Genomic DNA, 27,267 nt, shown 5'->3' on the forward strand with positions numbered 1-27,267 from the left:
TTGCTGCTCTCCTGCACCCTTGTGCTTTCCCATTTCAGGCCCTGGAAGTCTAAGCATGGCTGTCAGGTTTGCTCTGGGGAAGCTGGGCACTGTCCTCTCTTGAAGCTGGCCTGGGATGTATGTTTCCAGCACTAGCACTATAGGGAGGAGATATGATGTACCCTCCACAGGAGGCTGTGATTCAAGGAGGAGCTGTAAGTTGGCGTGCCTGGATGGTCTTAGGCAGGGGACAGCTGATTTTGCAGCCTTCCCGCTTACTAAATTTGAGGAGGACTGGGGGAAAGGAGAAGCAGGCTTCCCTGGGAGCTCTAGGGAGGGTGTGGTGGTAGATTGCAAAGTGCAAACTGAATCTGAAAACTCTTCAGTTTGGGGGGAGGAGGCTTTGCTTGGTCTGATGCTCAGGTAAGCAGTGTTGTCTGGCCTTACTCTGCATTGTCCAGGTTGTGTTTTAAGCCATGTAAACCTAATGCTGCCTAGGGCTTTCCTGGGCTTGCTCCTCAGAGCTGATTGGGGTATGTTGGAAGAGGCATCCCAGAACAGCCTTTTTGGCCTCCAAATATGGCAATGTGGCTACACTTTATCCATTGATAAAAAGCAAAATGTGCTGTAAGAGGCTTCTGTCTCATCTGTAGTGTGTAGCACATGTCTTTCCATGCCATAATCTAAAAAGCAGATGTTAGGAAGCCTCCATTATGCAGTAATGGATTTTTTTCTCTGCCATTGGTATCTCTAGGTTGCCTGCCCCATTAAAAGTGCAGGAAATTCTAGTTCATACAGCTGCTTGGGATTACTCTGAGGCACCTTGAGTGCTTTAGTGCAGGAGACCTTTTCAAAATACCCTCTAAGATCAGCGGAGGTAACAAAGGTTGTGTTGTGTGTTTGCATTTGGCAAGAGTTGATTGGCAAGCTGATTGATGCTGGTGATCCACAGCAAATCTGGTAACAAGGTTCGGGTATTTCCCGCTATGTAAAATTGGCACAACTAGAATGTTTTAATGTTTGCCGATATAAATGGGAAAATTGAAGTTCTCCTTGTAACAGGTGACACTTATCTAAATATTGTGTTTATTTCAAAGTTAAAAAAAATGTAAAGATAAAAACAAACCTTACTTTGCCCTCCCTCTGTGGACAGTTTGAGCACTGTGGGAGGCAGCTGTGCCGGAAGGAAAGGGGAAGTGAGAGGATAAGCTAGGATGACAGAGTGCTGGGATATATGTATATTTGGCCATGGTATGACTGACAGAGAACCCTTTGGCCTCTCAGGCTAAGAATGGAAAGAAGTTGTGCTGCAGAGCAAGGAGGCTGCAGTATCAATGTTCCTCTGGCTCTAGCCATGTCTATGCTTGGGGTGTTTGGGCACAGTACATTGAGAAAGATGCTGACCACACAGGGAGACACACCAGCTGTAGGAACAGTCACACTGGAAAGGTGTGCTTGGAAAAATGACAGGTGTACAGGCTCGAGGAAAGTGGAGGCAGGTAAGAGATGTCTTCTGTCAGCAAGGGATCTTCAATCCTGATGCTGAGAAGGGAGAGCAATGTTTTTGATGAAGCAGTGAGAAGCAGAAGTAATGAAATTTGGAAGCAGAACTGGGAGAAATGGCATGCTTTTCAAGCCTGCCAGAACCATTTCCCCAGGAAGAGAAGAAACCTTTCTGGTCTAGGATCATTTATTTAACTGGTTGCTATGAAGTGTACAGCAGGAACCTATTTGCCAACATTAAAGAAAAATTCTACTTAAACTTTTTGGTCTTTGCTGCCTCTACCCTGAGGCACCCAGCTGGGGCTAGGTTGGTAGCTGCTGCACATAGCCAGAATCCAGAGAATGGTCTTGGAAACATCTGGTTCTTGAAGCAGAGCACAGTACTCAAGTCTGTCCCTTTTTGGGTAAACACTTTAATTTAGCCATGTACTTATGATGACTTCAGTAAAAGTGTTTCAAGATAAGTATGTACTTCGGAGCTTTCCTGAGCAGGGGTCATTTCTTTTGCATGAAGATCGTTGACGAAATATCTTAACAAGCATTATCTTGTACAGTTGCCAAAGATTTGCATTAGGAGAAATACTAAGCAGTTATCTCATCTGGGTTATTAATTAGTAATTTATCTCAGAATGCCATAGTTCTACTAATTGTTTTTGGTTTTTTTCCCTGCTCTTGTAATGTGATTGGGAAAGCCAAGCAAACTTCACGCCTATAAAGAAAATACCTCAGCCACTGCTTTGGATGGTTTCTTTTCATGCAATACATGTGGTGTGTTGTCCCCTTTCAGAAATGAAGTATGGAGCAGCATGTTCACCCCTGTGAACCAGCAAAGAACAGGGGTTTTGTCTCTAGGTACCCTGAATCTTTGGAGTCCACTCGCTCCTTTTTATTTGGGTGATGGCCTCTCCTGCCCCTCTCTGTGATGTTGCACTTTCACACCAGTCTAGCCAGCCAGTTGACCTTTCCATAGAAGGTGAACAGTCAGGAATTATGATTTCTTGGCAGAAACCCATGTCATGTTTTAGTGCATTGTGGCAGTGTTGTGCTGTGTGCTGGTAACTGTGTCCAGCAGAGGGTTAGGGTTGTATGGGGTGACCATCAAACTTCAAGACTGCACACCAAGATGGAGGCACGAAGTCAGACATGAAGACATGAAGTCACCTCAGGTTTGGGGCACCTGGACCCATCACATTGTTTTATTTTGATGTTAGAAGTCATCTGTGGAAGCAGAGATTGAAAAGCTTTTGGAGGGAAAGGTGGTCTCAGGAAATATGGCCAGAATAAGTATTGACACGGAAGGGCTTAGCAGGGCAGAAGATTTGATGGGATGGGAATAGCACAGCTCTTTCTGAGCATGTCTCTTTCAGAGCTAACTGCTACAGCTCCCATTAGGCTGTTCACCACTGATTTGCACTCTTTTTAGGGCAGTGCTTTCTGTGGAAAGCAGCCTCCAGGTGTGCAAGCTGCCTTACAGCAGCTCCAGGCTATGATGCTTAGCTGCTCCTGGGTGTTCTCCAAACTCAAGCCTATGGAATGCATCTGTTATGGACAGGCTTACAAAGAAAACTTTAAAATCACAAAAAAAGAGGCCAGTTAATTAAAAACAAGCGTGTTTATTACAAACTGAACAACTGGAAGCAAAAGCCCCCAGCTAGTCTGGGGACTGTTTCAACAACAACAAAGTAAGTTAGGGGTGTTTCCAAGGAAAGAACCGGATGTCACACATCCCAGGCCTTTTAAAGTCTCTCTCTTCTCTCCTGATTGGGGCGCTCAGGATCTGTGCTGTGATAGTCTATTTCTCTGTTGCTGGTTGGCCCATAAATTGGTGCAGTCTTTGCCAATCATTTTGAGATTCTCGCCTCCTTTGGTTTGTCTCTCTTCCAATCTTGATCTGAGCTGTGGCTGTGTTCCACAATGCTGTACTTCTGGAAGCTTCTCTGCCCTCCCTCCACAAAGATTGGAATCTTCTCCCCGATTCCACTCCCCTTTTATGCATGCACAACAGTATTGAGTTTTAATGTAACTAATCACCTTACTTGCACCCACAACATCTAACCCTGTACCATATGCTGTTAACTACATTTCCAATCACAACGTGTTACTTGTATCAACAACATCCATCCTTATACATACATTGTTAACAACATCCAATCACAATTTGTTACTTGTACTAACAACATTTAACCTTGTATATACATTGCAAACTATATTCCCCAAAGGTTTAAATTTTTTTGTTTGTTTGTTTATAACACACACATGTCTGTTTTCCTTTCAGCACCACTGCCTGGAGCACCAGAGCCCAGGAAAGTCTGGCAAGCCTGAGGGGGTTGTTAGGTGTCTGGTCTTAGTCCTTCTGTGTAATACTCGTCTGTCTGGGCTGGAGGACCATTCCTGCCTTCACCTCCAGCAGAGAGGTGAAGGCAGGAATACCTTAATCCAGTGTTTGGTGTGCTCCACATTGTTTTTTGAGGTGACCTCCAAGCTATTTCCTTCATATCAAGTTAGGATTTTGGTGGTCTTAGTAGATGTGAGCACACTGGCTTGAGCTAGGGCTGCAGGCCAGAGGAACCCAGGTTACTAAACTGCAGTCTTTAGTGGACTCTGATAGGCTTGATATTTGCTTGTGTGGAGCTGTGCTCCACAGATGAACAGTGAGTGACTCAGAGCAGCTTTATCCAGTTAAAGTACTATTTCTTTGTTTGCCCTTGCATTGAGATAGAGCCTGGATGACATGAGGCTCACACTGCTGCATCTTACCAAAAATTCAGTGCTCACCTCCAAACCCAAACAGCTGCTTTATCTCACACACCTTTATCAGTGGGTCTGGGAGCCAGGCTGCTTACCTTCAAGTAGCACTTCAGTGTTCCTTGGTCTCTGCTGGATCTCAGTGCCCAGTGCCCAACTGGCGCTTTGTTCCCTGTGTTCCCAAGCCAGGCCCAGCTCCTCTTGCCAAGCCCAGTGGGGTGGAGTGAAACCATTGAAAAGAAGAGCCTGATCAACATCTCTCAAGTGCTAGTGGCTGGCTGAGGGCCCAGCTTACTGCATGCCAGTGACTCCTGCCTGCAGACCCCAGCCCTAGCAGTCAAAAGCAGGCAGAGCTGCCCTGAAAACTCAAGAAGAGGTAAGTGTTCAACAACCCTCATTTTTCCCAGCAGGTAAAGGTTATTGGGCACCTGTCTCCAGATTAGATCTCTCTGGCAGAATCAGAGCAAATATCACGTAGAAGAGGAGTTGAAGCATCTCTGGGTCCTGATGTGCTGAGTGAGGTCCAACAGATCTCTCGGGCCTTGGAGCAAGGATAGTCTCAATGCTCTGTTTAATGTCCATCTACCTATGCTGTGACCTTTGTTATTTATTCAGGGCCCAGCAGGAGGTCCAAATTGGTCTGTTATAACATCTGTCTCTCTTACTAGAGTTCAGTAGCTGCTGGGACAGTGCAGAAGGGGAACCATGTGCTGTAGGGTCTCAAGGTTTTTCCAGTGGCACAGTTGTCCTATGTTGGATGTGTTTGTGGCCAAGGTTGCCATGCTGCACTTGGCTGTACTGAGTGCCATGCCAAGCCTGTGTGTAGTTCCCTGGGCTATGCTGCTGTTGCTGGATCTCTGACTCTGTTGAGATTTCCCCAGTAGATTCAGAAAGCAAATTCCTAGATGGTCTCCTGTAACTGTCCTGGCTTGCTGGCCACATCCAGACTTCTTGCTGTGAGAACCCTTTGCTGATATCCACTGTTATTGAGGAATAATTGAAGCATTTTCTCCTCCTGCTGTGGCTGCCAAATCTTTTTACAACTCAGCATGAAGTCATAAAGGGAGCTCAATTTTACTTGCTGCAGGGCTGTGATTACTTTGACCTTTGTTCATCTGTGCTGTGGGTCCTTTGTAGGCAGCTCTGCAAGGCAAGCACTATCTTAGGAATGCTTCAAGGAAGGTGGGAAAAGGTGAGAACATCCTCAGCCTGCAAATTGTAAACACTTGAAGCTGCAATCTGCTGAAGGACCTTGGAAAATAATGAACCTTTATCTGTTACAGGAAGGGTGCTGGTGCCAGAATTTGAAGTAGATGTTCCTGTTTTAGGAGCAACACTGAGGCTGCTCCTGCTGAAGCTCATGCAGTACCGTGGCAGCTTGTCCCTCAGTGCCCATGAGGGAAGAGGGTTCCTTCTAGGTTTCTTAGTTTGCATTCTGGGTGTCTGCTGCTGGATGAGAGAGCCAGGCGGGTGGGCCCTTCCCTACTAGTGCCAAGCTTTTTCACCAGTATGTCAAGGAGGGTTTTTCTGTGTGCCACTAAGTACCATCTCCAGGGATGCTGCTCTAAACACGTTGGACCCATTTTGCCACTGTTCTTGAATTGGTGCATGGTTTCAATTTTCTCATGTCCCTGTGGAGCAATTGCTCAAGAAGGGTGTAGAGAGTTGACGCTGGCTGAATGCCAGGCACCCACCAAAGCCACTCTCCTGCCCCTTTCCACAGCTGGAAGAGAGCATGTAATGAAGGGTTCCTGAGCTGAGGACTGGGAGAGAGCACTCATCAAATACCATCACAGGCAAAACAGGCTCAAATTAGAGATATTACTTGATTTTCTTGCTAACAAAATCAGAGCAGGACGAGAAGTAAAATAACACCTTAAAAACACATTCCAACCAGATCTACCTCCTATCACAGTAATGCAGAGAGACACAAAATGGGAGTTTAGGGTCAGTTCATCACCTGTTGTTTCTCCTGCTGCTTGGAGAAAGGAGTCATTCCCCTGGGGTCCTTCCCACAGGAGACAGTTCTCCATTAATGTCTCCAACATGAGCCCATCTCATGAGCACAGCTCTTTGTGAACTCCTACTATGTGAGTCCATCCCACAGGCAACAGCATCCCTCAAACTGCTGCAGCATGGGTCACTCTTCAAGGACAGGCTGCTCCAGCATTGTTCCTGTCTCTGCAGGTCTCTTGCAGAATCTCAGCCTCCTCTCAGGCATTCACCTGCTCCAGCATGGGTCACCTCCATGGACTGCAGGGGCACAGTTGCTTCACCATGATCTTTACCACAGACTACAGAGGAATCTTAGCCCTGGTGCCTGGAGCATCTACCCTCCCTTGTTCTCCACTGGCCTCAGTGTCTGCATACTTATTCCTCTCACATGTTTTCACCTCACTCTTCTCTGACTGCAATTGCACAAAACTTTTTTTCTTTCTTTTTTCATACGTTATTGCTGAGGAGTTACAACCATTTCTAATTGGCCCAGCCTTGACCAGCTTTGGAGCTGCCAGGTATTGGCTCTGCTGGAAATGGAGGAAGCTTCTGGCAGCTTTTCACAGGAGCCACTCCTGTAGCAGACCTTTCCTTTCCTCCCCACCCCCTTTCCTACCAAAGCTTGTCCATGCAAACCCAATAGAAAGGGGCATGAAGCTTTTCTTAAGTACCATCTAGGAGAGGTAATGCTTCACTCCTGTGCATGCCTAATTTGGTAGTGCCAGCTTAGGGCAGGACTGGGCAAGAGAGAAGCTTACCCCAAATAACTGCTGGCTGCTCAAGCAGCTTTCATGCTTCAGAGTCAGGGAGAGAGAGTGACGCTCTCAGGGCTGATGCACTAGGGTGTTCTGCCAGCCTCTGGTGAGGAACAGCTGTGAAGCCCTGAGAGGTGGCTTGGATTCCTCAGAGAGATGCTCTGTGCCACTATTTGGTGACTTGCATCACCAAGGAGTTTCCTTGATTGGAAGTGCTGATCATACCTCATAGGCAATTGCACCCAGTGAACAAAATTCTTGTGTCTTTGAATACTGTGCTGCTGTATATATGTAAAGACATATATATACTGTATATGTATACTGTAAAGACTTCTGTCATGCAGAAGAGAGGAGGAGGAAACAATCAATGTGACCTTGAGAGACTAGATAAAAACCCAGTTTTATGAGAGACACATTTTTTGCTCAAGAGGAAAAGCTGGGTGTAGATGAGAATACCCAGTGTGTGACTGGCAGGAAACAGGTACGAGGCCTGAGAAGAAAGATGAATATGTAGTACTCTCCTATGCACAAGAGAATTAAGATCAGAATTTACAATGAGGTGAGGTTACTGTTAAACAAAGGAAAAAGGAATGAGAGCTGCAATAGTGCAGAGCTCCTGCTAAAAACACGCCCCTGTGCAAAAGGGACAAGATGGTATTTAGTCACTTGAGAAACAGAAGAGATGTGGAAAAATTCAGAGTAAATATGAAATCACCAGGGAGATTGGCTTGTGTTTATGGCAAGCCAGATGTCATGCACCTGAACAGCTCTCCGTAACAGTGCTTGAAAACTAAAGTGGTATTTGTGCAGTAAAGATCCTGTATAAAGTCACTCTCACTTAAAAAATGAAGTATGGGAGAGCTAGCCTGGGGCAGGACCACAGGTTGTAAGGAAAGTGCAGGCCATATGCAGGTAGTATAAATGATGATGATAGACGTGTTGGGAATAATCAAGATGGCAACCCATGAAGAATAGCCATTGTGCCAATGGAATCCATAAACTAGAAGCTGATAACTACTGGTATTGTGAGGTCATAAAGTCTCCATCCTTGTCTTTGCTAAAAGTCTACTGGGAATCAGTGAAGTTGCAACTGCTGGGGTGTTGAGTGATAGGTGAGGAAGCCCTGTTATCTGGGACTTACTCCCAGCCATATGATTTGGTTGCCATATCGCCACTGCTCATCAAAATATACTGTGGGCGGTCCAGCACCTCATCGGTCTTGCTGCTCTGATGGTTTTTTGTGTTTACTGGATCACTATCAGTGTATGCCTACAGGAAACAAGGGAAGCCAAATAGTAAGGGATATTCCTTTATAAAGTACAAGCTGGCAGACAAACTTGATATCTTTCTGAGATTTATAGCCTAATAACTTGAAAGGAAAGTGACAGGTAAATATATTTGTAACTTAAGTGTTTGATTTGGTAACTAGTCAATTTACTGTAAATCAGGGTGACTGTGATTCAGCAGTGCAGAGAGCTGATTGATGTGGAGAGCTGTTTGATAGATTGGGCTTTCTCTTGATGGCAGAGGACGAGTCCCTTGCTATGAACTGGGACACATGGATAAGTTCCCATGAGACACCATTGAGGGTGTCCATATGGCATTGAGACTCCATAGTGTTTGTCAGTAAGCAAACAAGATGAGACTGGGGACCTCTCCTTTATGGTGCAGAAATGCCAGGTACCATGGCTGTGTTGTTCCTCGTAGCCACATGGAGGAAGTCGAGCTGCCTTGGCAGCAGAACTACATCATGGTGTTGTGTGGGTGTCACTGTTCTGCCAAACTTCTTTGGAGGGGAAGGGGCCATCATCAGCCTTTCCCTGATGGCCAGGCAGGAGCAGACACCCCTTGCCCAGGAGCACTGAAGGGAGTCCAAAGGGATGTGAAAGTTGAGGCAGGAGGACAGCAGTGTGGGACGTGCAGCATGGGAGCAAAATGCAGAGCCAGAGAGACCAAACTGCCCTTAGGCTGAGGACAGATTAGCCAGCTCTGATATAGAGAGCATGAACCACAGTATACTGGGTTTTAGGCTGTGGTACAGCCCTTTTTGTCATGGTACACTATGTTCAGGGCACCATATGACTTGAAAGCACTACCATCAGATTGGAGGGAGTTCCTGTAAAAAAGAGGCATAAAAAAGACCTAGCTGTTTGGAGCTATCAATCCATATCACTTGGCAAGGTAGTTTCCAGTGGGTGAAGGCAGCCTGAAGTGTTTTGCTGATTTTCAAAGGAAAGGCTTTTGTGAATATCCTGGGTGATTTTGAAAGGGACCGAGTTGTGGACAGGTTCCTGACCTTCATGAAACTCAAATCTAGGTTTTACATGGATCCAAATGCTCCCCACTGTTACAATCTGCTACCATCCATGCCAGGCACCGTCCCAGCTCAGGGTCACTTGTGTGGTTTGCAGTGCTTACAGTTGTGCTGGGAGCAGGACCAGCAGTTCCTGAGCATTGGGATGTACACAATCAGCAGTGTGCAAGCCACCACAAAATGGTGCTTTGAGCAGTGTGGGGTTGGGGCTGCCTGTGACAGTGACAGTACCTGCCAACACCAGGACTGAGAACTGATGTGCATTAAAGAAAGGTATGATGCCCTTAAGTGGTAGATATTTGAGGCCTGGTGCAAAGCCAATTGGAAGGACTTCGGACCCAGGGCAAAGGTGCACTTAGTTTTTGCTTTGAAGAAGTCAAGCCTGCCAGACCAAAGCTTTGTAAGCCTGGTGTCCAGTTGCCTAGTTCATAGAGGTGAAGCATGCAGGGAGCTTTGTATTGACTGGAGGAGATGGAAAGGAGACAAAGAGATGTAGGGGTTAGGCAGGCTCCTTCTCCTTTCTATTGATACAGGACCGATCCCTGTTGTATGCTTGTCAGTGCTTTGCCCAGGCTTGTTGGAAATGCACCAGTAGCACTTTTGCTTCTTGATGCTTTTTCCCTTGGCCTGCAGATCACGTTTCTCCTCTCTGCACCCAGCACGTCAGCACTTCTCCAGCCCTCAGCTGCCTGCATACTCTATGCCAGGTCTGAGGCATGGTGCAGGACAGCTTTCCCACTGCTGTTTCTACACCAAGAGTGGTATTTTCCCTGTTTAAACTGTTGTACTCTGGAAAGGCTTTGAGCTAACTTGGAAGCCCTTTTCTCCCCACCTGTCCTGAGGCTATTCCCTACTTGCTTAACAGAGTCAGACTGTTCTTCCTGTTGTCTGCTTGTGGCTGCAAGCAGTTTGCTCAGAGCTCTGCTGGACTTTGCCATTTAGGTGCAGGTAACCTAGGTGGCTGTTTGAGAGGATGAGAAGGCTCCCTCAACCTTAGGTGCCAGCTGCTGTGTGAGGGTGGCCAAGTGCCCAGTGCAGGCAGGTATGTATTGCCCTGGCAGGCAGAGGCTCAGGGTGGCACATCCTCTGGGCTCAGGCCCCTGGGGTCACACTGTGGGTTACCTATGGTACTTGGGAGACCAAAGGGACCCCAGAGGAGCAGGTCTGAAAGGTACAGGCCGTGCCCTCGGCACCCTCAGTGTCTGAGAATCAAAGCACACCTTACCTCCCTGCCATTCCCAAGAGATTTAAGAAGGTTTGAGTTTCTTTGTTTTTACTCTGGAAATTTGGTATTCTAGCCCCAGACCTGCTGGTTTCCAGTTGCCTGTTTCTGCACCTCCAGCCTGCTGTGAGACTGTCACATTTCCATAAACAAATGTGTCTCTACTAGAACCCAATCTCAATGTTCTAATTACAGATGCAGTTACTAACATTTAGTGGTGAGAAAACAAATGAACGTAGCTTGTGTGCTTACGTCGTTCCGTCTGAGAGCGCAAGCATCCGCTTTATTGATTTATATTTTTCTGCAGGTGTTTCTCAGGTCACCTCCTCGTGTCTGGCTGTGTGGTGTGGCTGAAGGAACACAGACACTTGCCCATGTCAGTGTATCTGTCTGCTGGTGAGCCAGCTGCCCAGCTCCTGCGTCACTCCTGCCCGAGTCCCAGCTCAGTGCTTCCTCTTTCTTCTTTCCCCCTGGTGCCAGGGGTTTGGCAGAGGACGTGAGTGCTGAGTATGAGGAGCAGAGACTTCAGGGTGAGCTGGTGAGAATGGGAAATGCTCTGTTTGAGAAGACCTGCAGTGCTGTTTATGTTGTCTGCCCTGGCCTTACAGTGCTGCAGCAGAGTTCAGTGTGGGACAAGCAGCCTCCTCAGCGGGGACCTCCCAATCCCCTGCCTGCAAGTGGGATGACTCCGTAAGCATCCTGGTGCACACTTTGTAGCCAGTCATAGCAGTGAAGGACCATGTAATCTTGGCCTTCCCACCTGATTCTGCTTTCTTTCTTCTTTCTCTTTGCAATGGATAGATGGGAGAGTGGAGGTTTGCCTGGTTGCTGTTTGGGTCCTCATTTGGGTGCTGACCTGCAGGCCAGGGACAAATACAAGGAGGAGAAGTTGGTATTCTAGCCCCAGACTGCTGAGGCCACCAAGCTCTTAAGAGCTCTCAACAGCAATTCTCAGGGCTGTGTTTGCACAGGGCTTAAAAGGCAGAAGCTGGGGCTGCAGCAACAGGGGGGATGTGCTTTAGGGACTTCAGGTAGGAAGCTGTATGCCTCTGCTTCTGACAGATGGTGAAAGCAGGGGACACTGTGGACATGCTGGCCTTGCTGGGGATGTAGGAGCTATGCTGCAGGGTAGGGAACAGGTTTCTCTGTGGAGGGGAGAAGCTTCCTCTCTTCCTCCTTCGTACTGTTAATAGAGAAGGGGATGGAGTATTGCTGAATAAGAGTGGAAAATTCCTTTTGGCAAGTCTGTCTTTGCTGTTTTGAGGAAGTCAGCATTAATTATGAAGAGTGCAGGAGGGGAAGCCTCTAGGGATTGCATGGAACCTGGTTTGATGTCCTGCTCTTACTGTGCCTTTGGCCCCACTACATTCTGTGGTCACAAGCCATGCTTGTGATCAGGAAAGGGCTTGCGTACCTTGAGCTGGTTCCCACCACTCCAGCCTCACAACAGCTTCCCACCAACTCCCTGTGCCTTGTCTCTTGATGCTCAGGAGCTCATGCTGATGTTAGCATCTTAGCTCAGGCTGAGCCAAGTTTGCCCTGACCTACAGCCTTTAAGGGGAAGGAGGGACCAGGAAAGGCACCTTTAACCATGTTCCAGTGCAGCACAGTTTGTGTGGTCAAAGATGCTCCTTTACCTGTGGTGGCAACATAAGGTATAAGGAAACATGCAGCATCCTTCCCTAGAGGGAGACACTGGAATCAAAACAGAAAGCTTTGCAGAACCACCTCTGCCTTCAAGTGTGTATTTGAGCTGGGGAGAGCAGCTGTTGCTAGAAAAATCCCCATATCCCTCCCACACTGCTGGAAGGGATTTCCTTTCATAACTGGGAACTGTGCTTCTATAGTGTAAGACTGCATGCTGGAAGCACCACCTTTCCTCCCTGCATGTGCTTTGAGTGAAACACCGTACCCAACATCAGCTGTCTGCAGGGCTGGCCCTGCACCTTGAAGCACAGGTTACATTGGAGCATGCCCTGCCTGGCTGAGGATGGGGGCAGAGAGTCCCCTGGACTGAGCATCTGAGACCAAGATGCAAACCAGATGTAAGGAAAGAGGCATTGCCAGGCCCATGGGTTGCACTGTGCCTGGGAAAATCAGCCAGTCTCCTGCTCAGCTGAAAGACTCCTGGGAAAGGCCTTTGGTGAAGGATACTAACTAGGCACTATTGATAAAGACTGTGGAATTGGTTGCCAAAGCATTTCACTTAGTTGCCTAAATGGTGTTGTAACCCCAGAAGAACCCTGGTAAGTTTTACCTAAATTGATACAATGGCAGGTCAGCAGGTCACCTCTAGCCTGCTGCCAGATGTTCTTGCAGCTGGGAAAACTAGAAGGGCACAAGTGCTCTGAACATTCCTGTGAGCTTTTCCCAGCTTCCTACACACCTGAAGCACCTCTGTTTCTATGGGGAGTCCCTGGTGCTTACCAGCTAAGTGGAGAGGTTGCATAATGAAGGATGATGTGGACTGCTTCTGTGCTTCTTGACTCAGCTCATGAAAAGGCAGTGTAAGACTTGGGCATATGCCATATCTTTTCCATTGCTGAGTGTTCTGGCTGGGTTACTGAAGAGGCTAGGAAAGTTTATATCCAGTCCATCCTTTAGGCTTCAGGGAAAAATTATATCTCTGGGACCTGTCTCTGAAATGTGTCTTAAATGACCTGTAGGCTAGCAGAATTTGTCTTCAGTGTGTAATGGTTCGTATAAATAATGTTTAGATAGGGCTGTGGGCAATCTGAGCATATGAGCCTCATTTCTTTTAAGAAAGACTACTGGAAAAATGGGACTATAAAACATGCAAAAATGAGGTAAATAGTTTGGTGTCTGCAGAGGAAAATCATAGTTCCCTGATCTGTTGGAAGTCTTTCAATACTGCGGTAAAATAACATCTGGCAGACTTGTGTGACTTGCTTGGATGTTCAGAAAACTTCTCACAGAAATTTCTCACAGAAAACTGTTAAGAAAACTGCTGGAGGAGGTGTAGAGTTCTGGCTCAAAAATTGGCTGAGGTTCTACAAACAAAGTCAAGGAGTGAACTAGCAATTTTAATGGTACAAGAGCAGAGGGATGAAGTCCTTTGCTATTAATGACCCAGAAAAGGTAATGGGTAGCAAGGTTCCTAAAATCGGCCAATACCCTACAGTCATTCATATTTGTCAAGAGGAAGTGACTCCAAAGTGACACCATATGTAGTGAAGTGGTCTGAGAAGTTGAGAAGCATGCAGCCAGGTGTATTGGAAGGAGTGATTTGCTCTGGGACATGGCTGGCTTCTAATTTACCTTGGCTACTCAGGGCAGTAGGATTGCAGACTGATGGCAGAGATGCTTTTCTTCAATATGGAAAGATGCCATCAGAGAAGTAAATGGTGCTCAGCCATGTGAGGAGTAGTGTAAGGAGAGATGCTGAGAGCATCAGGGTGTTGTTCTGGCAGTCAAGGTCATTTCCCTACCCAGGGTGCTGTATATGTGGTTCTGGTCACCTTTCCATAGGGTCAGAAGAGAGGATGTGTTAAGAATGCGTGGTGAGTGGTTAAAGCTAGAAGACACATTGTGTCCTAGGAAGGAGCAAAGGACGTAGGAGTGAACTTAGTAGATCTAGAAAAAGCAAATGTTTTTCTTCTTTGCCTTTTTCACTATAGAAAGAGAACTCAAGGCTGTGGTGTTACAGTAGGATTTTAGTCTTTACTCAAGATCTGGAACTTATTGCTAAAAATTTGCAAGGTTCCGAAAAAGAGGATTGAGAGATATTTCTTCTTTCATTCAGTTAATCTAGATTACATATACAGAGGGGTGTAACCATTTGTGCTCCAAAGTGTGTGATACTCCTTTGAGTCTCATGCCATCATTTTTTCCCATCATTCCCCTAGAGCTTTGAGTCTCTAGTTAATTCAACCTGGGTGAGTTATCCTGTCTTCCCGATTTATTTCTAACTGTGATCTCATGTCTTGGCTTGTTTTTCTCCTGCCTTTCTGCTCCCTTGTTGTGCCCTAGGCAACCCTGCTCCACCTTTGTACCTGTGAATTATGTCTTAACAGGCTACTTTGTGGCTTTTCCAATTTGGCTGACCCCCTCTCAATGTCTGTACCCAGTTGGGCTTTTGCTTCTCAGGCTGCCATTTGTAATTGGTGCTTCAGTTGGTTTGTAGCTGTGCAGCCGTTCAAGCTGAGCTGGGAAGCATCACTTTGAAGTGGAGCTCTCTAGGTCACCACAGCGAGTCATTTTGTGGTTGTTTTCCAGCTAGCATTGTGCTGCGATGCTGATAAATCTCTGCAGCCAGGCAGGAGATGGCCAGGATTATACCAGTGAGCTGGAGGTAGGGGCCCTGCATCCCCTCTGCTAATGTCACCAAACAATGCAGAGCTTGAAGGGCAGTGCTGGTGGCAGCTTTCACATCCTTTTGGCAAGTGATGGCTGTTTTGCTCAGCCCTGAGGGATGGCATTTCTGGGAGAAAAAAAAAAAAAAAAAAAAAAAAAAAAAAACAACAAAACAGGCATTGCCCAGAAGTGATATTGTGCTGTCCATCCTTTTTTGTGTGTTTCATGGTTGTACTGAGGGATTTGGGGTGGTTTGTGGATGCTGGATTAAGAAGAATGGTTTAGGGATCAAAAGCCTGTATAGATCTTCCTGTTATCACTGTTCCTTGTGCTACTTATGGGATTTTCTCAGCCCTGTTCTGAAAAATGGTTGTGTTTCTGCTGTCAGCATGTCCTTCTCCGAGTTATTCAGTTCACATTTGTCCATTGCTGCCATAATCATCTGTGTTTCTTATGGAGCTGCTCTGCACAGGAGGAGGACCTCCCCATGTCTAAGCAGTGATGCTGACCTGCATGCCACTGTGGGTCTTGTAACAGTTTGGGGAAGGCACTGATATAAATAAAATATTTGACCAGCTAAATAGTAGAGCCTAAGCCTTCTTTCTACCCTATATGCTTGAATCTAAATGGCCTCCAAGTCAGAGAAAGGACAGAAAACAAGCAGTGGGTGTGACCAGCCCCTGATGGGTGCCCTGGGAGCTGGAGGCTGAGGCCTGCAGTGAAGAGAGGGTGATGATTCAGCCTAATTAAGCTAATGGATTTATGCAGCCAAGCAAAGGAAATTGTGGGATCATGATGCAGCAACTGTCCTATAGCAGTTTGTTTCTGTCATCCAGACGTGACTTCATGCCTCATCCACTCCACCCTTTCACCTTTTCCTGTACCTAAACTCTTTCCCTGCTGAGGAGGGGGGAGCTGAAGACACCATGTTCTCAGGAAGAAAAGTAGTCTATAAGACAGCTGCACCTAAATAGTGTGAAAGTGGACACACAAGGAAGGGAGTTCTGAGACTCCATGGTGGGACAATAGCTGCTGAAGCATATGGGTTCTTCTGGCACCACCTATCTCAGCAGGCTTCTCAGATGGCCTTGTCCCTGGACACTGGTCCCAGGAAAATCCTGTAGTACAGAGAGGCCCGAGCTAGCAGGCAAGGTTGGCCCCCAACTCTAACAGAGCTGTGTTGTCATCAAACTGGCACGCATCTAACCAGTTCTTTCTCTCCTTTCCCCAGGGAAGACGATGAAGCTGTAGAGATGCTTCCTTACGTCATTGCCACCCTGGGCTCGGTAGGGGCCCCCTGCAAAACTCCCACATGCAACAACAACAACAGCACTACCAAGGACTACTGCTACAGTGCACGCATCCGCAGCACTGTGCTGCAGGGGCTGCCCTTTGGTGGGGTGCCCACCGTCCTAGCCCTTGACTTTATGTGCTTTCTGGTAAGTCTACCGACTGTTGTTACGACACCTTCTCCCCTAATTAACCATGAAACAAGGATGGTGATCAGATGATTAGGGTTGAGGGCCCCAAATGCCATCCCTGACTTTGCTGCTGACTGGCATCTGGCCCTGATCATGTCTCCTAGACACTGTGTGTTTAGCCACTATTGACTTAGCTCTAGTAGTACCACACTGAGCCCCATGGAAGGATTGTTGCAGGATGGGGGTGATGTTGGGCTAGTCCTGCATCCCAAAACTCCTACTTATGTTGCCAAGTCCCTGCAGCTTTATCCACCCAGTGGCTTTGCATGTTCCTTCTTAGAAGCTGTGGGACCAGAAATCATATAGCCATAATTTTGACTTCTAGGAACCTCAGGGCCTTTTGATCCTGTGGAGCTACTTTAGCTACTGAGTATTGCATCCTGGACCTCTGCCTCCCACAGCTATCCAGATAGTCTGATTTAACAGTCCTGGGGAACTTGTGCTCTCAGTGTGCTCTTAACTGAATACTTTCTCCCCTCCTACCCTCCTTGTTCCTGTGGCTCTGCATGCAGAGGACAAGGACAGAGTTGGATAATGCCTTTTCTCACAGCTTCTCTTTTGGTCTCTTTCAGGCACTGTTGTTTGTCTTTTCAATTTTGCGTAAAGTTGCTTGGGACTATGGACGCCTGGCCCTGGTGACTGATGCTGACAGGTAAGCACAGGAGAGTGGCAGGGGAATAAGATATGAGTAGTTCCCCTCCTTGCTGTAAGGCAGAAGGGATAAATCCTATTTTGTGTGCCTGAGTAGCTGAAGAGGAGAGGCAAATGTGCCAGTTGCATTGTCTGAGCTCCAGGAACAGGAAGAAATCCCCACTTACTGGCTTTTTTGTTACAGCATCCTTCTCCCAACACACAGAGTGGTCCCCGCTCTCTCCGTATCACTTACGATCCCTTCAGTGACAGTGATGTGCAGGGGCCCTTACAGAGGAACAGCAGATGGAGGGAGGAGACAAACAAGAGGTCACAAGAAGGGTGATGGCTGCTACAGTAAAGACTTTGTTAAGCTCTAAGGTGTCTTTCTGCCTCTGCTGGATGCAGTTCTTGTCAGGAGCACTTGACAGTAGTATGCTGCTTTTCCAGGTGTGATACTGCTGTGCTGATGTGAGTTTAGCACACATCCCAAATGCTGATGAATTGGTCTGGGTGTGGATCCTTACTGCCTAATGCATTTGTGGGCTACAGTGTCTGTCAACAAAAGCCAGAGCCCATTGGAGATGGCAGCTTCACAGCAGAAGGAGTATTCCCTACACAGCAGTGGAAAGAATTATTTTTTTTCCAGCATCAAAACAGGAATTCTTGTTTAACTAAGTGGTCCTGGATAGGATTAGATAAGCAACTGTGTCCCTGTGGCTCCTCTGCCCATCATTTCCTGGTCTGGCTGGGGAAATCAACTGTAGAGAGGTAGTGGAAGGGTAACAAGGAGAAGGAGTAATCATAGGAGACCTCAGTGGGGAGAGGGCAGCAGGGATCCAGGTGCTGGCAGGAAGCCAGAAGAACTGCACAGCTCTGGCCTCTGGTGGGGAGAATGGGCTGGATTTTCTGAGGCAATTATTGAACACCTTGGGTGCAAGGGAGTACCAGCAATGGCTGCAGGCAGAAAGGCAGAGGGATGACAGCTGTTTGGAGAGAGAGAGCTGGTGAGCACAGGGAGAGGAACAGGGTGGCTGTGGATCAAGTTGTGGATCAATGGGACTGTGGTTGCAGGGAGGAGCCAATGCTGCTTGGTTCATCTGTGGGGTAGGATGAAATTTTCAGGATGGGAGTGCATGTGTGTGTGTTCTCTGGGTGGGGAGGAGATATATGGAAGGGAAGCTCAGATGGCAGCCAGGCAGTCCCTACAGTCTGTCCTACTCCCTGTCACTCAGGAGCTCCCTGCAATGTCCATCATCTGGAGCCAGGTCACTTTCCCAGTGAAGCCAGCTTCAGTTCAGCTGGCAGCAAAGCATTCTGCCCCTGGACCGGTGGGCATTTGAGATTGCTGGAACTTGAGATGTTGCTGGGCTCTGAAAGGAAGGTCTTCTCCAGCCTGACCATAGGCAGGTTTCTCTTCTTCAGGATGATGGGGAGCCATGTTGTATGCATACTTCCCTGCAAAAGAGGAGAACTCGGCACCTACTCCTGTGGTTGTAACCTCTATCTTTCTGTTTCTGTGCCCCCAGGCGCCGACGCTGGGAGACGGAAAGAGAGGAGCGGGAATAGTATGTTGTTTTTTCAGGGTCTCATCTCTTCTCTTTCTTGCTCACAACCTCTCTCTCTCCTTTTTTCTTGCAGTTGTCTTGCTTGTGAACTAATCTAAATGGCTGGGAGTTTGGGCATGAATTTTTGTCTCGGTGGATTTGTGCTCTTCTTTTCCCTCCCCTTTGTGTCATTCATTACCACATCTGAATGCACCCTGGTTTTCCCCTAGTAGCCCTTAAATGTTCCTTGAGGGCAGCAGTGCCAGGGAGCTTTCAGTCCTGACCAAGGCAGAGGGTGCTGTATCACATGCCCTGCTCTATCTGCTTGTGTCCAGCTATCCTGCCTTATGATGAAAATAAAAAAAACTTGCTTGCCTGAACCCACAGTACACTCGGGTCACCCAGGTGTAGGGGAGGCTACTTTGCCTGGTCCTTCTTGTGCCAGGTTGCCACAAGAGCTGTTCCCTCACAATCTGCAAAGGTAGGCAGATGCACAAAGAGGATCTGGCAAGAGTACTGTCTTTGCTTTTTACCCCATGAGGCTGCTGGAACCAAGGCAACCTTTGGCCCTTGTCCCTTGCCACCTAAACCCACATCCAGCAAGGAAGCACCCTTGATTTTCTCTCTTCTCCTCCGGAAGAAACCTTTTGCCTCAGTGCAGCTTAAAGCATCCTTTCTCACCCTGGCCTGGTGGTACTCATTAAGACCTGCCATGGACTGTCCTCCCTGTTCTTACCTCTTTCTTTCTGCTTTTGTGCTTGAGCAAAGACCATCGCCTGTGCCTTGCTGACTGGTTGGGTGGTATGTGCTGCAGAGAGGACAATCAGCTGGCAGTGCACAGCCTGCCATGGTCATCAGCCACTGATTTGTGCCTGAGGCCAGAGCAGCAAGCTGCAACCTCCTTTTCCCACTTGCAAAGCAGGGGCCTGCTACTGCCTTAAAGGGGGTACAAGAATTTGACTGTTTTTTGCAGCTGATCCTTGTCCTTGGGAGCAGAGCAGTTGAAGTTGTTGAAACAGAACTAGTGGTCACTGTGGTACATGGCACAGAGGGGACTTCTTGCTCATGCTTGGCTGTTTCACTAGTGGTTGGCCCTGCTTCAGGTGTGTCTGGCAACATTTCACTGCTAACATCTTGTGGGGGGAGTAAGGCAGAGGTAGTAGAGTCATCATGCTCTGAGGATTTTTTTAGAGGGCTACTTCATTTATCCTCACAAGTGCTTGTCTCACTCCAGGGGGCTACTTCTTTCTGCTCCTGTTTTTCATTTGAGCCTGCTGGAGCCATCTGCTCTACACACACCACACATAATCACCCCTAAAGCTACTGCATGAGCTGGGACAGTGTTAGAGACCAGAAGCCTCCAAAAACCTGCAGAACTTAGTGAGGAAGTCTCGTTCTGTCTGTGCTCTTTCAAGGCTAACAGCACATTTCCATCCCACTGTTCTCTGCTGGGGAGTGCAGTGACAGGTGGTGGGTTAGGAACATGTATATGTCACCTGGTGCTCCCAGTCCTGGATGTACAATACTGTTCTTTGTGAGAGAGAGCATCCTCCTCTGATGTATTCCCTTTCCCCGAGAATCAGCAAGTGTCCTTGTCCTGTGACTTGTCAGAGCTTGCAGTAACCATCAACAGTCTCAGCTGGCAACTCAGTCTGCACTGGGAGGTCATAGCAACCCACTTGCACCTCTGCGTATGAGGGAAGTGATCAGAGAGTCCTATGGGTCTTGCCACCTTTGCAACCACCTCCAGCTTCACACCCCAGCAAGCCCTTACCACAGCATGCCTGACCTGCCTTCTTGAAGCCTGTGATTCCTTCAGCCTGAGGCTGGCTATGCCTAAGATCCTGTATTTCTCCTTCCCTGGCAGGGCCTGCACCAAACCTGCATCATGCAGGGTCCCACCTCAATCTTAATTTGGGGAAATCTTGCTTTCAGTGTCACTTGCAGTGTCAGTGCTTTGCTTTAAAAAGTCTCCATCCAGGTATGCCTGCTGTTGGAGCTCCCTATTCAGCTTTCCATCTTTGTCAAGGTTTTGAATCCTCTGTCTTCTAGACACTTCAGGTTATTCTGATTATTGTCACTGCATCCCCCTGCACAGAGTGGAGGTATCCTAGTTATCCAAAAGCTCATGCTGTCCTAATGCTGTGCTTTCCTCAGGGCAGAAATTTCTCTTCAGCAGAAATTCACCCTCACTCTGTGCTCAGCTGCAAGGTCTCTGTGATTATAAAGGGCTGAATGGGAGCTGGGTTGAAGCGGTCTCTGTCCCTCCAGCAGGGCAGAGTGTTGGGCTGCACAGTGGCAAGGCTGCACACCACTGTCTAATCTGCACTGCTGTAGTCCCCTGACCTTCAGCTAATCTCCTTTTCCCCTGTCTCTGTTACTTCCACCTAGGAACTGGGGGACTTAGCAGGTGCTACTCTGCTCTGAGAGAGGCTATGTCTCATCCACTTTCCTTCTGAATGTTCATGAGGATCTCTGCTTCCCATAGTGTCATCCACCTCTTCTCTAGCACTTGTCTCTCAGCAGCTGTTTCTCTGTATTCTTGCCCATCTTTCCCTCCTTGAGCCTGTACTGTCTGAAGGGAGACCATATTTTCATTTGGTTTTTTCCCTTTGTTTCTAGCTTTCAGATCAGTCATCTCTCTTCTTGCACCTCCAAGATCCCAGCCTGCTGGGATCACCTTGCAAGTGCTATTTAATTTAGATCTCTGGACCATTTTCTTGCCTCCTTTTCCAGCTGCCCTCTGCCTCTGTCGTGGGGGCTGTTGTCAGCCTTGGATGCTTCTGCTGCAGGTTCTTCATCTAGGTCCCTGCCTCTGGCTGGAGTAAAGCGGTTTCATGATATTCACCCCTTTTGCTTTCCTGTCTTTTAGTATGGAGACATTCCATTCTAGCTGTCTGTCCTGCTCCTGCTCAGGGGATTTCCAGGCTGGAGACTCAACTGAGGCTGGGAAGCAGGATGCACTGAGTTTTGCTCCACGCAGCTGAATTTTTCCTCCTGCACTGAAGCACTAAGGGTGAAGGAGGACTGGTATAGCAGGATGCAGCCCACTCGACTCCTTCCTCTTCCTGAAGATGAGTGAGGTCCTCCAGGACAGGAGCTGTTCCCAGTGCCTCTCCAGCTGTGCCAGAGCTAGAGGGGCTGTGGCAACCTCCAGTTCTCACTTCCTTTCTGCTATCTGTGATAAACAGACCTCACCTCTCCTCTGTGGCAGCCTCTGCCAACCTCTTCTTGCAGGGACTGCCACATAGTATTGGGTGCCTTTCAGAAGGTGCCTAACAAGTAGCATCCATGGGCTAAGCCCATGGGCTTTGCTTGACTCAGCATGCCATCTGAGGAGGGTTCTCTCTTTACTGCTACCTCTGATCTTACCTCTCTCCATCTCACCGGGTGCAAACTGACCTGAATTAACCTCTCGTCTCCTGGGTGCTCTTGGTTCCTGGCCAGGCTGCCTCTTCACATCTTCTAACTTTCTCCCTCACCTCCCACTTGTCATTTTAGCGTAGCCTCCGCCCTGCATTCTGACAACCATGACCGCTACGAGCGCCTCACCTCCGTCTCCAGCTCTGTGGACTTCGACCAGAGGGACAATGTGAGTAGCCACAAGAGTCAAACACTTTGCCTTTGTGGGACCAGGAACCCACAGCTTGGCTGAGCCAAGGGCTCCTCAAAAGAAACACTTCTGCCCGTTCCTAGGCTTTAAGTCCCACATCTTGGAGTGTGTGAGTTTGCTATAGAGCTCAAGGAATTATGCAGCTCTTAGACATGTGCTTAAATAAATAGGCTATACATCACTGTGGCTTAACAGACATCTGACCAGCCTATAATCTCAGCATTACAGACAATGCTTACTTGCCAGTTCTTTCTCACATTGGGCTCTTCTCTACTGGCTTTTTTCTCACTGAAGGGGAGGATAATGGGTGTTGATAGATGGAGGGTGAAGCTCCCCAGTTGTTCTTTGAGGTGCACTGCCTTGGCCCAGCCTACCTTCCCAGTCCTTACAGAGTTTCTCTTGTCCAGCATGATGACTGAAGTACCTGTATGCTGAATTTTCTGGGTCTGCCATGGCTTTGGAGAGCTTTCATATTAGCCAGGAGCCCATGGGTTGCCTCAAAGGTTGGTCTGCCCGGTTGGTAGGGGACAGCCATATAGCAGAGTCCAACCTGTGTTGTGCTCCACGAAGTAGCATTGTCACCTCCTTCACCTTGGCCCATCTGTGGCTCTGCACATCTGGGTGCTTGTGGTCTGCCCCCCCTTAGCCAAGTATGTGGAGGTGCAAGGACACCAGCCTGGTCCCTGGAACCTTGAAGGAGGGAGCTGGGATAAAGGAACACAGAGTGTTGTGAAACTGTCCTCTTTTCTTTTTGCACAGGGTTTCTGTTCCTGGCTGACAGCCATCTTCAGGATAAAGTGAGTGCCCCAGGACCTGTATGGGGGATCCACATGAGGAAGGAGGGGCAGTGTAGGGTTGTTGGGACACAACACTACAGCTTCATGAAGTCACTGCCCTTGCTGCAGCCCCCTCTCTGAAGAGCACAAGTGAAGTTTGTCCTCTAGAGAGGACAAGCAAAGACAGGACTATGTGAGGAGTCCTAAAGCCAAAATAAGGTCACAAAGTGAGTCTGTGGCAGAGGAGAGAACCAGGCCCATGGCTGTCCCACCTCAGTCCCATCTCAGAAACTGTCCCCTGCTCTCCAAATATACTCATCTCCCTGGCACTCTTGCTAGAGGCTTTGCTGTCTCAGGGATGGCTGTGAGGAAAATGCAGGGACACGGCCTCAGCTTGATGATGCACAGGAGTAGTCTCCCAAGCACTTCTATTCAGAATGCTGTGGGATAATATCAGTATTTGTATCATAGCAAGGAAGGCAAGGCCCACCTGAAGGGTTATAGGGTGTCCAGTTGCCTCTCCTGGGGAACAGAGAGCAGGACCATGGGGAGCAGGGCTGGGTAATCATTGCACAGGCAGGTTTCTGCCCAGGCTGCTTCAAGGCTGAGTGCTGGGCTCCCAAATCCGGAGTCTGGCTACAGCTCTGTAGGGCAGAACAAGGGGTGCTGTGTGTGCTCAGATCAGGAGGGCAACTGTGACCCTGTACTTTTCCCCAGCACTTGAGGAAATGTAGAAAATTGTCTGACAGCTTTTCTCTCCTTGGCAGGGATGATGAGATCCGGGACAAGTGCGGGGTTGATGCAGTGCACTACCTGTCCTTCCAGAGGCACATCATTGGGCTGCTGGTGGTTGTGGGTGTGCTTTCTGTGGGCATCGTGTTACCCGTCAACTTCTCAGGGGACCTGCTAGGTGAGAACAAGGATCCTTTGGCTGGGCTGGGCATCTGCCTTCAACACTATATTCCAGACCACTGGGTAGCAGTGGAGGGCAGGACAGGACTAACACAGACAAACCCGAACTGCTGTCTCACTTTCACTATAGTGCATTCACAACATCATCCTGTGTAACTTGGGTTTTTAGGTATTCTGCAGGTGATACTCTTGCTATAGCTCACTCTAGTGGTGCTCTGTCCCACTCAGTATAACTGAACATGTTTATGTCTGTCTCTTTCTAGAAAACAATGCCTACAGTTTTGGGAGGACAACTATCGCTAACCTGAAGTCTGGGTATGTTTCAGCAGAGGTGGGAAGGATAATTGAGGCCCTCAAGGGGTGTTTTGTAAATGTTCTCTTGCTCATCTCCTTTAAGGTTGTATTTCTGCCCTTGCTGTGAGGCTACTGTCCCTGCTCCAATTTCCAGGCTGAGCTCCTGAAATTTGGTTGTAGGGCATCTGTGTGCTATGCTGAATAAACTTATGCCCCCATTGCCTTCAGGGCCTGACAAGACTTGTACAGACTTGTAGTAGGAACCTTGCATTGACCTTTGTGGTCTCCCTTGTGACAGGAATAACCTGCTGTGGCTGCACACCACCTTTGCTTTCCTGTACCTGCTGCTGACAGTGTACAGCATGCGCCGGCACACTTCCAAGATGCGCTACAAAGAGGATGACATGGTGAGCAGGATCTGGCCACTCTCCCCAGACACATTCTCCCATGCCCTGTGGTCAAGTCAGGTAGCCTTGGAGACAATGATGAGCACCTCCATTTCCACAGCAATTTAGTGCTGTCATGTTTTGGCTGTTTTTATTCTGTGTAGCCAAAGGCAGATCACCTCCAGAGCAGCAGCTATGACTGCCTGTGGGGAAATGGGAGAGGCCTGCACTGGCTAAACATGTGGAAGGACTCCATTCTTCCTTAGGGGTTATTCCAGCTGCTTTTACCTTCTTAGTTTCTGAAGGGTAGCCATGTTTCTGTTCAGGCAACTGCAGTAAGTCCCTAGCCTGTCAGTCTGCAGCAAACTAGGATGCAAGATGACTACAGTCAGCAGAAGCACAGGAGACAGGGAGCCCTGGTAGCTAGAATTGATGGGGCCACCCTTTTTTATCACTGACACTGGTCTTGGGAGAGGGTTTTGGTGCAATCTGGTCTTTTACAGCACCCACACTTACCTGTCCTCTCCCTTCTCTTTTCTTTCCAGGTTAAGCGAACTCTATTCATCAATGGGATCTCAAAATATGCTGAGCCAGAGAAGATCAAGAAGCATTTTGAGTAAGTCTCGCTGTGTCCCTAAAGACTGCTCTGTAACAGGGATGTTTTTATTAGGGTAGTACTAGTGTTATCTGGAATGGCAATAATACGTTGAGAGCAGAGAGCTAGGCTAGATCAGTGAATACCTTCATTTTGGGTCTGTCACTGTTATCTGAATTTGAAGTATCCCTTGTTTTGTGTCTTGGGAAAGGCTCAGCCAACTCTTGCAGAGCTATAGGGTGTCAGTGTGCTAAGCAACAGACAGGGATGTCTTGAGTTGTAGTTAAGTTCACAGGTGACATACAGGCAGGAGGTGCTCAAGCAGTGACTGTGGGATGTTGTGCCGCTGCCCTGATCACAATCCTTGTAGAAAGTATATATGTTTAACAAGAAAATTAAATTCCTCTTCTGTCAGAATCTCACTTATATAAGCACCATGGGTAGAAAACAAATGCTTTGTACCCTTTGGGAACCCTTCTGCTTCTTTCTGACCACAGGTCTGTGAAGGCAGAGGGGGGAGTGTGGGGTCAGAGAGGCTCCTAGCTGTTATAGGGCATAAGTCCAGAAAGGCTCCTTGTTCCAAAGCCTAAAGGATGTAGCATTTGCCCTGTATTTCACATCTGCTGTAAGGAACAGAGCCTGCAGGCTCCCCTGCAAAATCTTGGTATGCATCACTGTATTCAGCCCAGGACACTCTTCTCAGGGCCAGAGAGAAGTCTTGAACACTTGGAGTTTGCTTCAAGTAAGGAGGGTACCTTTGGTGCCAGCTGTGATGAACTGATGCTTCTCTCCACAGGGAGGCCTATGCCAATTGCACTGTCCTGGAGGCACGCCCCTGCTATGATGTTGCCCGGTTAATGTTCCTTGATGCAGAGAGGTAACCTCTATTTTTGAAGAAAAGACAGATGTTCCTGATACCCCCTCAAGTCTGGTGCCACAGAGCTTTTATGACTCACCCTCTTTCTTTCCTTTCTTCCTTCTCTTCTGCTCTCGTGTTTCAGGAAGAAAGCTGAACGTGGACGAATCTACTTCACCAACCTGCAGAGCAAGGATAACACTCCATCCATGATCAACCCCAAGCCCTGTGGCCACCTGTGCTGCTGTGTCATTAGGGGCTGTGAGGAGGTAGGGGAGTGCTGGAAGTGTTGGGCAGAAGTTGGGTGTCCTGTGGCTTGGGTCCCCAGATCATCTCTCCTCTGACTTCTGTCCTGCTCAGGTGGAGGCCATTGAGTATTATACCAAGCTGGAGGAGAAGCTCAAAGATGACTACAAGCGGGAGAAGGAAAAGGTTAATGAAAAGCCTCTGGGGATGGCCTTTGTCACCTTCCACAATGAGACCATCACAGCCATGTGAGTGCAGATGGTCCTGCCCTCTCCAAGAAGGTGACTTCTCCCAGCCCTTGCTTTAAATCAGAAGAACAGCAGCACTAAGACATCCCCTCAGCTTGTGCCTGCCAGCCTTTTGTGTCAGGGTGTCCCTCTTTCTCTTGTCCAGAATCCTCAAAGATTTCAACGCTTGTAAGTGCCAGGGCTGTGCATGCCGTGGGGAGCCCAGAGCCTCCTCCTGCAGCGAGTCCCTCCATGTCTCCAACTGGACCGTCAGTTATGCTCCTGACCCACAGAACATTTACTGGTGAGCAGCTCTCTAGGGTTCAGTGGCCCTGCCAGTGGGAAGGGGACACACCCTCCCTTTCTCCCTCTCTATCTGCTCCTCCAGTAACTGAGTTGTTCTTGTTGAAGCCCAGCCTGGCTGAGCTAGAGGTCTGATCTGACTGGGAGGGGGAAAGCCTTGGGCTGGCACCCCAAGTGCTGTTCACCAGGCTGGGCTGTGGTGTGCATGCAAAGCCCCACAGCTTGGTAGTCTGCCCTGTGCAGCCATCATGATTCATCTTTCTCCCTCCCAGGGAACACCTCTCCATCCGGGGCTTTATATGGTGGATCCGCTGCTTTGTGATTAATGTGGTCCTCTTCATCCTCCTCTTCTTTCTTACCACTCCTGCTATCATCATCACCACTATGGACAAGTTCAATGTCACCAAGCCTGTGGAGTACCTCAATGTAAGGACTTGGGAGACAGGTGCAGGGTGGCTAACACAGGAATCACCCCAAGGCATGGTATCCCCTACAAAGTTGGGGATAGGGAGAGAGACTGTCATTGTTCCCCAGGTCTTGTCAACCTGACCATGAGGGAAGTGCTGAACCTGGA

The 27,267-nt window shown here is 48.3% G+C and overlaps 1 protein-coding gene across 14 annotated transcripts in view; it reads left to right on the forward strand.

The window, feature by feature from the left end:
• TMEM63B (transmembrane protein 63B) overlaps positions 1-27,267 on the forward strand; it is a 48,747-nt gene that overhangs the window by 14,049 nt on the left and 7,431 nt on the right. For 2 of the 14 annotated variants that reach the window (XM_085575565.1, XM_085575571.1), the window contains exons 2-17: positions 4,413-4,603; positions 10,821-11,009; positions 16,059-16,266; positions 16,881-16,960; positions 18,468-18,506; positions 21,987-22,077; positions 22,858-22,895; positions 23,642-23,784; positions 24,050-24,101; positions 24,379-24,487; positions 25,012-25,082; positions 25,858-25,938; positions 26,063-26,186; positions 26,278-26,411; positions 26,557-26,694; positions 26,966-27,119. In XM_085575565.1, coding sequence (XP_085431691.1) covers positions 10,888-11,009; positions 16,059-16,266; positions 16,881-16,960; positions 18,468-18,506; positions 21,987-22,077; positions 22,858-22,895; positions 23,642-23,784; positions 24,050-24,101; positions 24,379-24,487; positions 25,012-25,082; positions 25,858-25,938; positions 26,063-26,186; positions 26,278-26,411; positions 26,557-26,694; positions 26,966-27,119 — 1,584 coding nt within the window. In that variant the 5' untranslated portion in view covers positions 4,413-4,603; positions 10,821-10,887. Of the gene's footprint in view, positions 1-4,412; positions 4,604-10,820; positions 11,052-14,749; positions 14,826-16,058; positions 16,267-16,880; positions 16,961-18,467; positions 18,507-21,986; positions 22,078-22,857; positions 22,896-23,641; positions 23,785-24,049; positions 24,102-24,378; positions 24,488-25,011; positions 25,083-25,857; positions 25,939-26,062; positions 26,187-26,277; positions 26,412-26,556; positions 26,695-26,965; positions 27,120-27,267 lie in introns of all 14 variants that reach the window. The other 12 variants (XM_085575573.1, XM_085575569.1, XM_085575566.1 and 9 more) reach the window with 12 other exon arrangements.

Source organism: Lonchura striata, chromosome 3 (assembly GCF_050655825.1).
Source record: "Lonchura striata isolate lonStrDom1 chromosome 3, ASM5065582v1, whole genome shotgun sequence".
Classification (NCBI taxonomy): Eukaryota; Metazoa; Chordata; class Aves; order Passeriformes; family Estrildidae; genus Lonchura; species Lonchura striata.